This window comes from Crinia signifera, chromosome 8 (assembly GCF_055691185.1).
Source record: "Crinia signifera chromosome 8, ASM5569118v1, whole genome shotgun sequence".
Classification (NCBI taxonomy): Eukaryota; Metazoa; Chordata; class Amphibia; order Anura; family Myobatrachidae; genus Crinia; species Crinia signifera.
Window position 1 is genome coordinate 35,820,559 of NC_139224.1, and position 13,927 is coordinate 35,834,485.

General features: G+C 42.7%; 1 protein-coding gene across 1 annotated transcript in view; it reads right to left on the reverse strand.

Moving 5' to 3' along the window:
- The window catches only part of IPPK (inositol-pentakisphosphate 2-kinase), a 62,666-nt gene that overhangs the window by 33,582 nt on the left and 15,157 nt on the right, over positions 1 to 13,927 (reverse strand). Inside the window, exon 2 of the mRNA XM_083156134.1 lies at positions 4,160 to 4,207. Within this exon, the coding sequence (XP_083012260.1) occupies positions 4,160 to 4,207 (48 nt within the window). The remainder of the gene's footprint in view (positions 1 to 4,159; positions 4,208 to 13,927) is intronic.

The following is a 13,927-nucleotide window of genomic DNA, read 5'->3' on the forward strand; positions in this document are numbered from 1 at the left end:
CCTCCGAACAAAACAGCATCAACTGCTTTATATTGATGGATTTCCTCCCACGAAATGCTCACATTTATTTTGAACCATTTTTTAGTCTAAGACAGTGTTTTTCAACCACTGTGCCATGGCACACTAGTGTGCCTTGAGCTGTTCTCAAGTGTGCCCCCAGATCTAGAGATGCCCAAACCCATTTACAGCCACCACCAGTTCAATTGTTATTTACTGGTCTCTTCTTTTCATGTAAAGGGCCAATGTATTTTATTTTTTTTACCTGTGGGGATCAGTGTGCTTGTTTTAATGTGGGGGCCAATAGGTTTGTTTTTTTCCTGTGGTGGCCAATGTGTTTTGACCTGTGGGGATCACATGGTGTGCCTTGGAATTTTAAAATGTTATTTAGTGTGCCGCAAGGTAAAAAGGTTGAAAATCACTGGTCTAAGGACTTGTGTGCTTTAGGTCGTTGTTTTGCTACATGACCCACGTTCACTTGAGATACAGCTCATGGACAGATGTCCTGACATTTTCTTTAGAATATTCTGGTAGAATTCAGAATTAATTGTCCCATCAATGATGGCAACCTGTTCTGAGCCAGAAGAAACAAGACAGGCCCAAACCATGATACCACCACAGTATTTCACAGATGGTTTGATGTTTTTCTGATGGAATGTAGTATTCTTCTTTCTCCAAACAGAACATGAGTACCATTGTTGTTCAGTGTCCCAATGATGGTGGACTCATGATCATGAGCTAATGTGAAGTAGGCCTGCAGTTTCTTAGATACTATTACCTTGTGAACTATTCGAGACCTTACGCTTGGTGTGATCTTTGTTGGTCAACCACTACTGTGGAGGGCAATGGTCTGGATTCTCTTCCATCTGATTGTAGAGTTGTGAAGTCCAAACTCTTTAGAGATAGTTTTGTGAAATTTTCCAGCCTGGTGAGCATCAACACCTCTTCTTCTGAGGTCGCCAGAAATGTCCTATATTCCTGGCAGGATAAACTGCCAGAAACATGTGTTGTGAACATAAGACTTTAATAGATCCCGGTTCTCTTTAAATAAAATTAAAAAAAAAAGACAGGTCGCCTACTCACACCTGATTGCAATCGCATAGATTGAAAATACCTTACTAATTTCACCTTTCAAATATCTGCTAAACCTAATGCTTTACATGCTTGTGTCACTCACAGATCTGCTATATTGGATTTTTTTATCAATAATCTATTTTTTTTTATCTCTTGTTTGATATGGTTCTCTTTTATCTAATTTTTAGGACTTGTGCAAATCTGAAATAGTTTGAGGTCAAATTTGAGCAGAAATATAGAAAATTCTGAAGGGGTCGCAAACTTTCAAGAACCACTGTATATAGATAGATAGAGGTCCCTCTATCCATGTAAGCCAGCGGTTCTCAAACTCGGTCCTCAGGACCCCACACAGTTCACGGTTAACAGGTCAAACGACAGGTGCACTCATTACGGACCGATATATTTTTAAAGATCCACAGGTGCAGCTTATTTCATTTAATTCTGTGAGAAGACCTGCAAAACATGCACTGTGAGGGGTCCGGAGAACCGACATTGAGAGTCTGATGTAAGCCATTGCTCCAGTATGTTACACCTTTCTGTAGGTCCTCTGCAAGGGTTCCGTTCTGCAGTTTTAACAATGCTATTTCTGTACCTATCACATCTGGTCTTGACAGACATTTCCGTTTCCATTTGTTAGTGTTTCTTGACAGTGGAAATTCCAAGTTGGAATTGTTTAGATGAATTTGTATAAGCTTCCCCTGCTTTTGTTATAGTCAATTATCTTTATATCAAGTCTGCAGACAGCAGCTTAGACAGTCCTATGTTGCAGACAGTAGGCAGAACCCCCTGAGAGGTTCCGAGTATTTATTCAACTCTAAAAGCATCTTCACCTGGTTTAATTCAGAAAAACATGAACATGACACATTCACATTTTTTATGTGTGCAAAAAATATATATATATTTTAGTATACTTTATATTCTTAATGTCTTCTTGTAAAAGAGTGCTAAAGGTATCTACAAAAAAAAAAAAAAAAGGGAAGAAAATTGATTTAGGTTTAAATCTTTCCAATGTTTTTCCAATGTTTCTGTCTGTGGGTCCACAGATGCAGAAGGTTGGGTCTCTAATTCCTTTTGTAGAAAAAAAATAAAAATTCTAATGCACAACTTTCTGACATATTTGTGAATATCTACGAAAGTCTGAAATTTATTAATATTGTTTGTCGGAGAATATTTTAAACCCTTTTAAAATACGGATATTTCTGTTGGGTTTAGGTGATAAGAACTGATGTTAAATATTTGGGTGTAGTATAACACGACGACAGTCGGGATTCCGACAGTCATTAGCCAGACATCGGAATCCCGACTGCACAGCGGGGGGAGCGCAATGAAGCCCTTTGCGGGCTCGCTGCACTCACCACCTATTTTATTTTCCCTCTATGGGGGTCGTGGACCCCCACGAGGGAACAGTCGGGATTCCGACGTCGGAGTAATGACTGTCGGAATCCCGACTGTAGGCGAGTCGTCCGGCATCCAAATATTTTAACTAGATGTTTTTTTAGCTTGGTCCTCTCTCAGTATCTTGAATGGAGTTGGAGGGATCTTAGGTTTTATTCTCCTCTTTTTATGGCGTTCATCATGATGTTTCTTTTTTGTGCCCCCTCTTTTCCCCCTCTTAGTTGGTTTTGGTCCAATCACCTCCATGAGAGGCTCTTGTCTCTTTAATCTAAAAAAATGTATCCTGTTGGGTTCTTTAGTAAAAGGTATCATTTGTTGTTTTAAAATTACTACTTCAATAAATGGTATTATACCATATATAATTTCCTTGTTTTTTGAGGGAAATGATTGGAGCACATTCACTATATCTGATGAGACCATAGGACCAGATCCCCTCTGAGTCATTTACCCTGTGAATACTTTTAAGGCGGAGAAGAGGAACATTATTCTCCTAAGAGCGAGATATGGTATTTGTTACATTCATATTCAGGTGTTTGCACATCGTGACTATCGCAGAAGAGGACCCCTCTCCACGAATAAGGGGTGTATTGTTGTATTTAGAGAGTGGAGGGATACATCTGAACCTTTGTTAATATTATTTGTCTGGTGATAAGGGCTCACCATATCGGAGAGTTTCCACCACAAGGCTGCTCTCAGCGCACCTATATAGAAATTCTTGGTCATTTCTTTTGTTAGTGGTTCCGTCTTTGTCCTCCTGCTGCTACAGGGCCCGATCCGAGGATTCACTAAACAAACTCCTGGCGCTAGCATGCAGGGGGGGGGGGGTGTATCCCGCAGAGGGCAAGGCTGTCCCACCCTGCAATATGCCCGCAAAATTTTGCAGTCACAAGTGCAAACAATTCGCAACACAGCAAAGAGCTTGCACAGTACCGGTTGCCCCATGGCTGCACAGCATAGCTGAGAAGCCAGACACAGGCAGGCCATGTTTTGGGTCACAGCGGATGTGTACGACATCACACAGCCGCCATGGCCTTCCCCCCCTAGCAGGCCAGACATGCCTGCATTGTCCTGACCACTCCCATAAAACGCTGCATTGCTGTCCCTGTTGATATTTGAACTGCAATCATGGCGAGACTGCAGTTTAACTACTGCCAAGTGCACAGATCTCAGGAAATCCCTGAGTAGCGATTTTTGGAGATCAGCAATAGAATCTGAATTAGACCCACAATCTGCAAGTATATGAAACACCTCACTCTCCAACCACAAACCCCCAACTGTCAAAAAGTGTCGCGGCCAATCACCCCTTGCTGTAACATGGCATCCCCATCCATCATCTGTTGCCATCTTTCTACCAGTCTGCTATCGCAGATTCCAGCTCAACTGTAAGAGATTTACATGTTTTATAGAAATAAAAACTCCGCATCCATTATAATTCCCTCAAGGTTAATTGATAAAAACTAAGTAGCTATGTTATGGAGTAAGCTAGAAAACAGTACATAAAGCAAAGCAGAATTGAGCTGCCATCGGGCACACAAGTGTCCACACTTATTCCCCATGTGTGCAACAGAAAAGCGCAACATTGCAGCCAACCAAAATAATTCTATAATTGCTCTAATAAATCCAGGCTGATAACTCTCAGAGCTTGTTCTGTAAAAAGTCAGAAATTCATATTTAGGAGTGAAAGGTTTCATACCAGACTTCTGTTTGGGGGAAACTTCAGGAACCGTAGGACCACGCATCTCTGAAATACAAATAAAAGTTTGTGTTACAATATGGTAGCTTACAATAGGGTAAAAGAAGAAGCATAAAAAAAATATCCATACAGGGAACGTTAACTGCTTGTTTTACGCAGCCATACAGTATAGGCGAGGAAACCATAAGTTTTGCCTGTAGCATGGATTCCATTACCCATTAGGATACATTCTGCCTCTTCCTGTTCCAAAACAGCCAGAACTTGAAACATTGCTCAACCTGCCTGACCGAGCACGGAGCCCCTATCCATCTGGCTGTCACCTAAAGGGCAAGTCTATCTGAACCAGCAAGCAGGCTGTATTATAAGGAAAGCGAATGTAAAGCATTATGGTTTACAGTGACGCAGATGGTTGCCATTTTGTGTAGAACTGGACACATATGCTTCCTACTTGGTGATCCAAGATATGCAGTCAGTGGATAGACAAGGACTAGGTTGACAGTCACTAGATCGACCACTAATGGTTAACAGTCACTAGGCTGACATTGACAAAAGGTCGAAAACAGCGATGCACCGTGTCCGAAGCATAAAAAGAATCACAAAAAACTCAAAAATCGACCTTTTGACTGTCTATCTTTAGACACCATTGACCCATTTTTGGTGTTGATTAGTCACTTTTGACCCGGACATTGTCTATCATCTATACCGTAACCATGGTCCAATTGAAGGCCTTCCAAACTCAAATCTGATTGACAAGTGACTGAATAATTCAGAACACATTCCTCAGGAAATGGTCACTTTACAAAGCCATTGATTAAACCTATAAATGCCATAGGACATTGTGATTTTGTGCCTCCTCTAGGTCGCTGGGTCCCAGATAACAGACAAGTCGCCTTACAAGATGGCTGCCTATGCGTTGCACAGGTGACCGGAGCACTCTAAGTAGCCTTTGCAAATGGAGGCCTCTAGCAAAGTGAGACAGGGCAGGGTGCAAGGGAAGTTCGTTTTAAGGGTTATATTTCACTTTAAGGGGAAAAAACCTCAACTGGAAGGATTTGTCTCATACCTTCATAAGAAACAGGTTCAACATATATACAATAATAATAAGTGTTTTTGGACAAATAATAAATGGCAAATATAACATTACAGGTTTAAAAAGGACCCCATAGCTGAACTGCCTTTATTTGAAAGTAAACAGTTGATCATTTTAACACCCCTACCCTTAAATCCAAACCCTGACCCTAATAACTGCACTCTAAAATGGCAGACTAGACGGACCGGATGGTTCCCTACTGCTGTCAAAGTCTCAGTTTCTATTTGAAGAGTTATACCTAGGTCGCGATGGCAAATATTCTCCAAATCCTCTGATCAAAACAAACAAACTGCTCCTAAATGTAACTATAAATACAGTATAAACAACGTTCACTATTCTCTACTAAGGTAGCAATGACCAAACCCAAATCATTCACCTGAGCATGGTACAGGGTGATAAGGCAAATCTCACCGGCCATACAATTGAAGCAACCCCCAACAACATACACCTACATAAATGGAGCTTATTGGATTCCAACATAAATACGTTTCATTATTATCATCAAATAAAAAGTATCTAAACTCCCATAAAAGAATAGTAATAAATGTCTGTGTGTTGTGTTTTTTTAATTTTTATCAACACCAGGATGGAGTAATATCCATATATTATGGATATAAGTCCACTCGAAGCAAATGCTTCGAAAGCCAGTCTGCTACCCTGTGATTGCTTCTGTGTTTGTCCATGTGTGAAAGAGAGAGATGTAGTTTCACTCGCTACGAACAGATGGAAGTGTTTCAGGGACACACAAATGGACACTAGACATATATAGATGATAGCATGAACAAATACAAGTTTAGATTGAAGCCCTGTCGCATAGTCATCTCTCTACAACTAAGCATTGGAGTGTGGTGAGGACATTTAATGGAAGCTGCATTATGATGGAACACATACGTCACTTGGTTGTACTGCTCTGACCAAATCCAAGAGAGCCGAGTCTCGCGTACATTCTAGGATAACCAACGAGGTGAGTAAAAGCAGTCTACATTTCTATGCCATACCTACCAATTCCGTGTGTGTGTTTGTGTGAGGGGGGGGGGACGACACAAAGCTGGGAGATATGGAGTAGTGGTGTTATAGACTAAAATAGCTTATAGAGCCCTGAAGATAAAGGAATAGCAATATCGGGTGGATGGAAAGGGTAGGGGTATACTTTTCAACCCTTCCTCCAAATACTCCTGGGATGTGTACACTTCGCACAAGATTCACTGAAATACCCATACCACACCCATATTTATTGACATCACAACCCTAAATTCTAGGAATGCGGCTTCTTTTTTTAGAACTACGTCTGCCATAATGATAACAAACTGTTCTAGGATATGTTCATACTTGTAGCATTGATTTTAAACAGTCGAGTTCTTTTTTTTTGCATTCATCTGCACTGCAGCAGAACAGTAGTCAATACTCTATGTACTAATCACCAGGGAAAGCCTAATTACAGAATGCACTACTATGACAGCTATAATATTTATCAATGCTGTACGTGCTGACTAGCTACTACATCAGAATGGAATTTGGTATTTCACAGCCCTGGAGGGGGTTGAAAAGGGCAGTGACCGCTGCTTCCAACAACCTGGTACAGGTGGATGAAAGCAAATTCATGGTAATCAGTAACGTGATCCGCAGACCTGACACAGGCTGGTAGCAGAGTGGGGAGGAGGGCTGCGGCCGATATCCTACCTCACATTCCACATACAAACACCACCTTCACAAAGATGTTATTTTCTCTCGCCAGAAGAGAGAGAAGCCTTGTGCCTTGCTTGGGGATAGTTTTCAGTAAGAATGTCAAGTATTCAGCCACCCAGGACCAGTAGACAGAATTAGGAATGTAAACAGTATTTCATCCATTCATAGCCAGACTGTTTACAGCAATTTGCTCAGCTGACGCTGGAGAACACAGACCTACACTTCAATTCAGAAGGCTAATGGGTAATCTACTAACTGTGCATTAAAGACTGGTTTACCAATTGCTATGAACCACAATCTATTCCTCTGGTTACACATGGACAGCACATTTTACAGATACATACATTAGTAAAAGGGGCCCTTAGCGGTTTTACATGTGTGCCTAGTATTAAGGGATATTATTCCTATATATGAAAAGTCCAACGCAACACCTCACCTCTATGGGGGGTGGGGGGGGGGGGGGGGGGATTCAAACATTTTGAATGTTGAGTGTCACTAAATGGCACCAGACAGAGCAATTCTAGGGTTGATCAGTTTGATTAGTTATTTTGTTCCATCCTTTCGACAGGCTGGAAAATAGTGATCAAGTAAAGCAGAAGAGCAAGTGTTCTCTATTAATCGGAGTATAAGAGATAAACAATAGTAATGTTAAAAAACAGGTCTAGCCATAGAAGATCAGATATTATTGTTCATTCTAGCACCAGCCATCTTTGAAAACCCATGCAGTTCTCCTCTTCCCTGCCTGGGGTGTTGCTGTCTGCTGTAGTGCTTCTAGCACAGTGTGGTCTGTATATTAGCACTGATATGCAAACCAGACCTGTGCCAGAAACACCACAGGCAGGGAACAGGAACTGCATGGGTTTTCAAAGATGGCGGGTGCTAGAATGCACACTAGATAATTTAGCAATTTGTCTCTTGTACATGCAGATTCACAACTGCGATAACTAGAACCTTGCATTGTATTTGCGGTCAGCCAATCCCACCTGCCGATGTGTTTACATTACTCCATACGTGGCTTACAATCAGATCAGCCAATGGAATGCACATTTACACAATGAGCCGATACTTGGGTTCATATCAGCAAGAAGCAGTATTTGACCCCTTGCACAGGATCAATCACTAAAATCCCAGGCTAGCTAGGGTTATGTTTAGCTAGACGCATTGGGAATATAAGAATTTCTACATGGAATCTAAAATCTACAGTGAGATTAGATTAACTTTACATTTGTACAAATGTTCTGTCACAATACAAAGCACTCAACGCTGGTTAAAAGCATTACTGTAAGTGTGGATGAGGTCATACGCTCATTTTGTATTGTCTCTGTGCTTTAGCTCATTACCGATTCAGCAGTAATTGTACAGTAAAAAGCAACACCATCTCTTGGTGAACGGACAATTGCAAATGTGTGCAAGCAGTGCCGATGCACAGCTGATAATACTCTTAAGCTGTGCACACACGGGCAATTTTAAGCACATATCGCTGGCAATATGGTCGATGAGCGATCATATTGCCAGTGATTTGTATGTGCTGTGGGCGATAAATCACTGGGTGCGCGTTACCGTGTTCAGCCCCTAATGGTCGCTGGTCGCAGATATTTCCCCCTGCAGCTCCCCTGGCAGAGTATTTTCATCAGGGACCATCTCTGATCGCTGATGAAAAGGAGACACTGTGCAATATATTGCACCGTGTGTACACAGCTTTATAATGGTCGGGAACAGGAGGTTGCTTATGTGCTGCACAGCCGACCACCCAATCCCCATAGAGGAGGTTATGGCAGGATACATACTGCTTTCTCTTCCATGAGATGAAGAAGTCACTGCAGGTTAGGCGATTTTTTGTCCAATGTCATTTTGGAAGTGGAACAGTAGTTGGACTTCTATAATGATGGGTTATGGAAGTTCAATAAACGTTGGCAGAAATGTTTTGCTCTGGAGAAAAGAGAAAAGAGAGAAAAAAAAAAAAACTTCTGGCCCGAGCGATTTCAGGGCATTTTCTAAGCAATCTCACTAGATCGCTTAGCCATAGAAATGCACATGACTATCGCCTGGCGATTAATATCCAGCGTGCTGGATAAATCTATTGAATAGCCGGTCAGGGCCAGGGTTCTCACCAGAGAACCCTGGCCCTGACAGATCGCTCAGCACACAGCTTAGATCGCTCAGCTTTCTCACCCCATGTGTAGGCCCTTTTATGACACCTCATATAATAGTGTGCAAAGTTTTACCACATTCTGAAGTACTCTCCAGCTGGGACTGGAGAGAAAAAAGAGGGGTGAGGATGTGTCAGATGGGGATGCAACACAATGATGGAAAGGGAATAAAGCACCACGAGGTCACACCCTTCCATGAGGCTACAGCCTTCTTCAAGTCCATGCCGCTTTTGTTCACGTGCATGTGCACAATGAGGGTCTGCAGCAGCATTATGTGCATCCTGGAATGGCGCATCGCACTCACAAGCACAGCTTAGAGATGTGAGGAAACCATGGGGGTTATTCTAGTCCATTCTTTCTGACAAAATCCTTCTTAGATGGACAAAACCATGTGCACTGCGGGTGGGGCAGATGTAACTTGTGCAGAGAGAATTAGATTTGGGTGGGGTTTTTCTTCAAAGTGAGATCTATATTGAAGTGTAAAATCATGCAGTCAGTATTTTCCCTGCACAGAAACAAAATAACTCACCCAAATCTAATTCTCTCTGCACATGTTACATCTGCCCCCCTGCAGTGCACATGGTTTTGTCCATCTAAGAAGGATTTTGTCAGAAAGAATTAACTAGAATAAACCCCCATGTGAGGTAACTGGCAGTATGTGATGTCCAGCGGCCCAGCCAAAAGACTTGAATTCCCACCTAAAATTGAAGGTTTGGTACTCCACATCACTCCAACAGTCCAGGTTAATGCCACACATACCCCTCCCTCACTATACCTGAGAGGGTAAGCCTGGTACACACTGCACACATCAGATAAACCCTCAGAGTGATTATCTGACCAGCGCACACACCTTAGACACTGAGAATTTACTGCTTAACCCTTTCAAGTCCAATGTCAAGTCAGGCTCAACAGCCCTAGCGCTAGTAGCAGATGCAATGGTGAGCCATTTTAAAAAACATAAGGCCCATACACACTGGGCGACTGAGCTGAAAGTCGCTCAAAACAGCAGGTTTGAGCGGCTTTCAGCTCAAAGCCGCCCATTGTGTATGACCCGGCGATGAGCGGTGCTGTGCGCTCCCGCAACATCGCCGGGAAAGCCATTCATCTGCTGGTTATACCAGCAGCGATGAATGCGATCATCGCTGTCCATACACGCTGGGCTCAGTGTGCATGGAATTTAACATCATTAAACATTCAATGTAGACTGTTTTTGATTTAGAAAAATAGGTTTAAAAAAATTACAGTTCTTTGAAACGTTTAAACCAGACTATTTGAACTGCAAAAAAAAAAGCCGATCAGATGTGATCTACCGATCTGACCGCTGCTGTAACATTTGTAGCGGCCATGCACACCTATGCCCCGACTAGCCGATATCATGTGATGGATCTGGATACTGCATAGGTGTGTACCCAACTTTATTGTACTTTATACATAACATCAATAAAGTAAAGTGTTGAAGATATAACGAGTAGAACATGCAGACCGCTTTACAGCTGTGAAGATACAGGATATAATAATATGTGTGCCTGTGGTTCTGCGTAATAATCTGAAATGGGAATTTGTAATAGTATATGAATGTAACCATTACAGAAATAGGTCTGTGAGCCATCAGCCTTACTGCAAAGAGGCCAGTAAGCATTGGTGCCAGCAGTTTTTAGGTCTCTGTCCAAGTAAACACGTAGGGCTTAACATGTTATGTCCAAATGCAGCATCCTTACTCAGCAGAATGTCAGAAAGCTGCCGTGTAAGTAGAATACATGATGCAGAAGCAGAAACCATCACGCAGATCCGTTACCCCGAGTGTACAAAACACCAATATGGAGGATTTACAGGAAGTAATAATGTTCTCTGCAACAAGTCTAAAGCTGGGAACACACTAGATGAGATTGTGAACGATTCTGAAGATTGGCGAGTGCGAACAACAAAATGTTTACATTGTCCGGTGTGTATGCTTCATGTTGCTGACAATGGATGGTCTCACGAATCCTTGACATCATCATCATCATCATGTGCACGGCCCCCGCTCCTTCGCTACAAGCATCGGCAAGTGTGTAAGTAAGTATTACCCCGATGTCGCTGTCTGCAGGTAGTGCGGTGTACCCAACATTACAGCACAGATGAACACCCCTATAGTTACCTAATAAAAAATAAAAAAACATCTAGAAAAGGAACATTATCTTTACTCCGAACCAACTGTATTTACTCTCACTTAAAAAAAACACCAGATGAGTTGATGAGCCCCATGAACAAAAGCACAAATAAATATTAATAAGATGCCACTTCCTTGTTCCACAGGAATACAGCGGCTGACAAATGTGTTCTCTCTGAGCTGGTGTGTAACAACCCTACAGCTGCAACTTGGGAGCAGTAATTTAAAGGTGCCCATACCCTGCAAATGATATGTCTGACCCGCATGCGATTTCCTTTGAACTATCCCCTGGACCTTCACCTTCACTATTGCTGCATAATGCAGTGTACACACGGGGCGATATTTAGCACATATCTCTGGCAATATGGTCGCTGAGCGACCATATTGCCAGTGATTTCATGTGCTATGGGCGATAAATCGCCGGGAGCGCGCTACCGTGGCCAGCCCTGCAATGGTCGCTTCAGCAATGCTCCTGTGACCAGCTCTTTCCCTGGCAGTCAGCGGTTTCCCCCAGGCAGTTTCCTTCTCATCAGCGATCATCTCTGGTCGCTGATGACAAGGAGACACTGAGCAATATATTGCTTGAAAACAGTACACTGCGGCATATATTGCTCAGCGATATATTGCTCCGTGTGTACACAGCATAAGATAGATCTGATGGGCTGGATTAGGGGGCTGGAAATGCCAGTCAAATGTTCTGCAACACATCACATGCACAAAAGGCACTCTACTTTCCCATCATATTCCAACAAATTCATAGTGCAGAAATCTAGGGTATTCTTAAGGGACCGCGGATCGGATGGAAAACGCATACGGTTTGACACTTTACAAACGATAGATCAGCCCGAAAGGTCGGAATCACATGAAATTGTTCAAAATTGTTGCATGAGGGCCTTTAGGCAGAAGTAAAACACAGCTAAATAACTACTACATCACCATCACAAACTAAGACAGGCCGTATCAACTGTGGCTCTCCAGAAACTACACATCCCAGCATGCCCTGCCAGAAAACGACAGTAGTTTCACAAAAGCTGTAGAGTTAAGGTTGTCCTGTCTAGGACAGGAGCTCTTTACTGGTGCACTATTCAAAGTTACAAACTGTATTCGCATATATGCTCGCAATATGGTAATAAAACACAAGAAGGTTTTTAGAAGTTTTTTGTTGCCTTCGGAAAATTTTTGTGTATTAAGGAAGCATTTCAATTAGCGGCTCAGCCATGATGTGCCATTCCAGAATGGAACAGCACATGTTTTGCCTTGCACTCCATGGTGAACAAAATAATTAGCGATGTAGGTTTACCAGAACTGGCAGAGATGAGCAAAACACTTCAGGATGTTCAGCAGAACATCGCCGATAACTGAATTGGCCCCTAGCGGCATAGGATACTTTGCACAGCAGCATACTAGGGTATTTTACATTATTCCAGCTATCCCCCCCCCCCTCTCATTCTATAGACATCAATGATTACAGCTATCCCCCCCCCTCTCATTCTATAGACATCAATGATATGAACTGATATATTAGATTAAATATTACTGAAACAAAGGTGCGACTATGTGACTGCTAACTAAAAAAACATGTAGCAAAGGGATATGGTCATTAGGTCTACAAACATTGGGTCGACATGGGGTTTTTTCACTGTTTTTTTGAGCCGACATGTGCCTACAGGGGAAGCGGTCATCTATTAGAATGAACTTAGGTCTACAGTCATTAGGTCGACCCGACTAGGTCGACTAGCAGGAAGGTCGACCTGACTTAAGGTCGACATGGGCCAAGGTCGACATGACTTAAGGTCGAATTTGCATAAAGGTCGACATGAGGAAGGTCAACTGGTCATAAGGTCGACATGGGTTTTTCACTGTTTTTTGAGCCGACAGGCGGTATTTCATGCCCTACCATCCACTAGGGCGTGGTGGGAGAATAAAATAGTGTGCCGAGCGCAGCGAGGCACCGTGCCCGAAGCATTGCGAGCGAAGCGAGCGATGCGAGGGTCCGATTCTCATTGCCAACTGTGTCCATGTCGACTGTGTCAACATTCGGATCAAAAAAAAAAAGTGAAAAACCCATGTCGACCTTATGACCAGTCGACCTTCCTCATGTCGACCTTTATGCAAATTCGACCTTAAGTCATGTCGACCTTGGCCCATGTCGACCTTAAGTCAGGTCGACCTTCCTGCCAGTCGACCTAGTGGGGTCGACCTAATGACTGTAGACCTAAGTTCATTCTGACAGATGTACCGCTTCCGCCTACAGGTGGTATTTCATACCCTACCATTCACTAGGACATGGTGGGAGAATAAGACAGTGTGACTAGCCTAGCGTGGCACCGTGCCCGAAGCATAGCGAGCTGATGTGGTGCACTCCAAACTGTGTCCATGTCAACTGTGTTGACATTCGGCAAAAAAAAAAAAAAAACAGTGAAAAAAAAAAACACATGTCGACCTAGACCCATGTCGACCCAGTTGTTGTAGACCTAGCAACCCACAGCTGTTGCAAATATGTACTTTACCTGCTGATCTGCAGCTACATTAAAAAGAACGTAGAAAACACTGTAACCAGTAAAACACAAGGTTATAAAAAGCAATAATGTAGTTAATGCGCTCGGGGTGGGACAGAAGCACACAGAGCAAGCAGCAATGAACTAATTTGTGACACAGTGGGTAAGAGGTCTTTTTAATGAGTTCCCCTCATT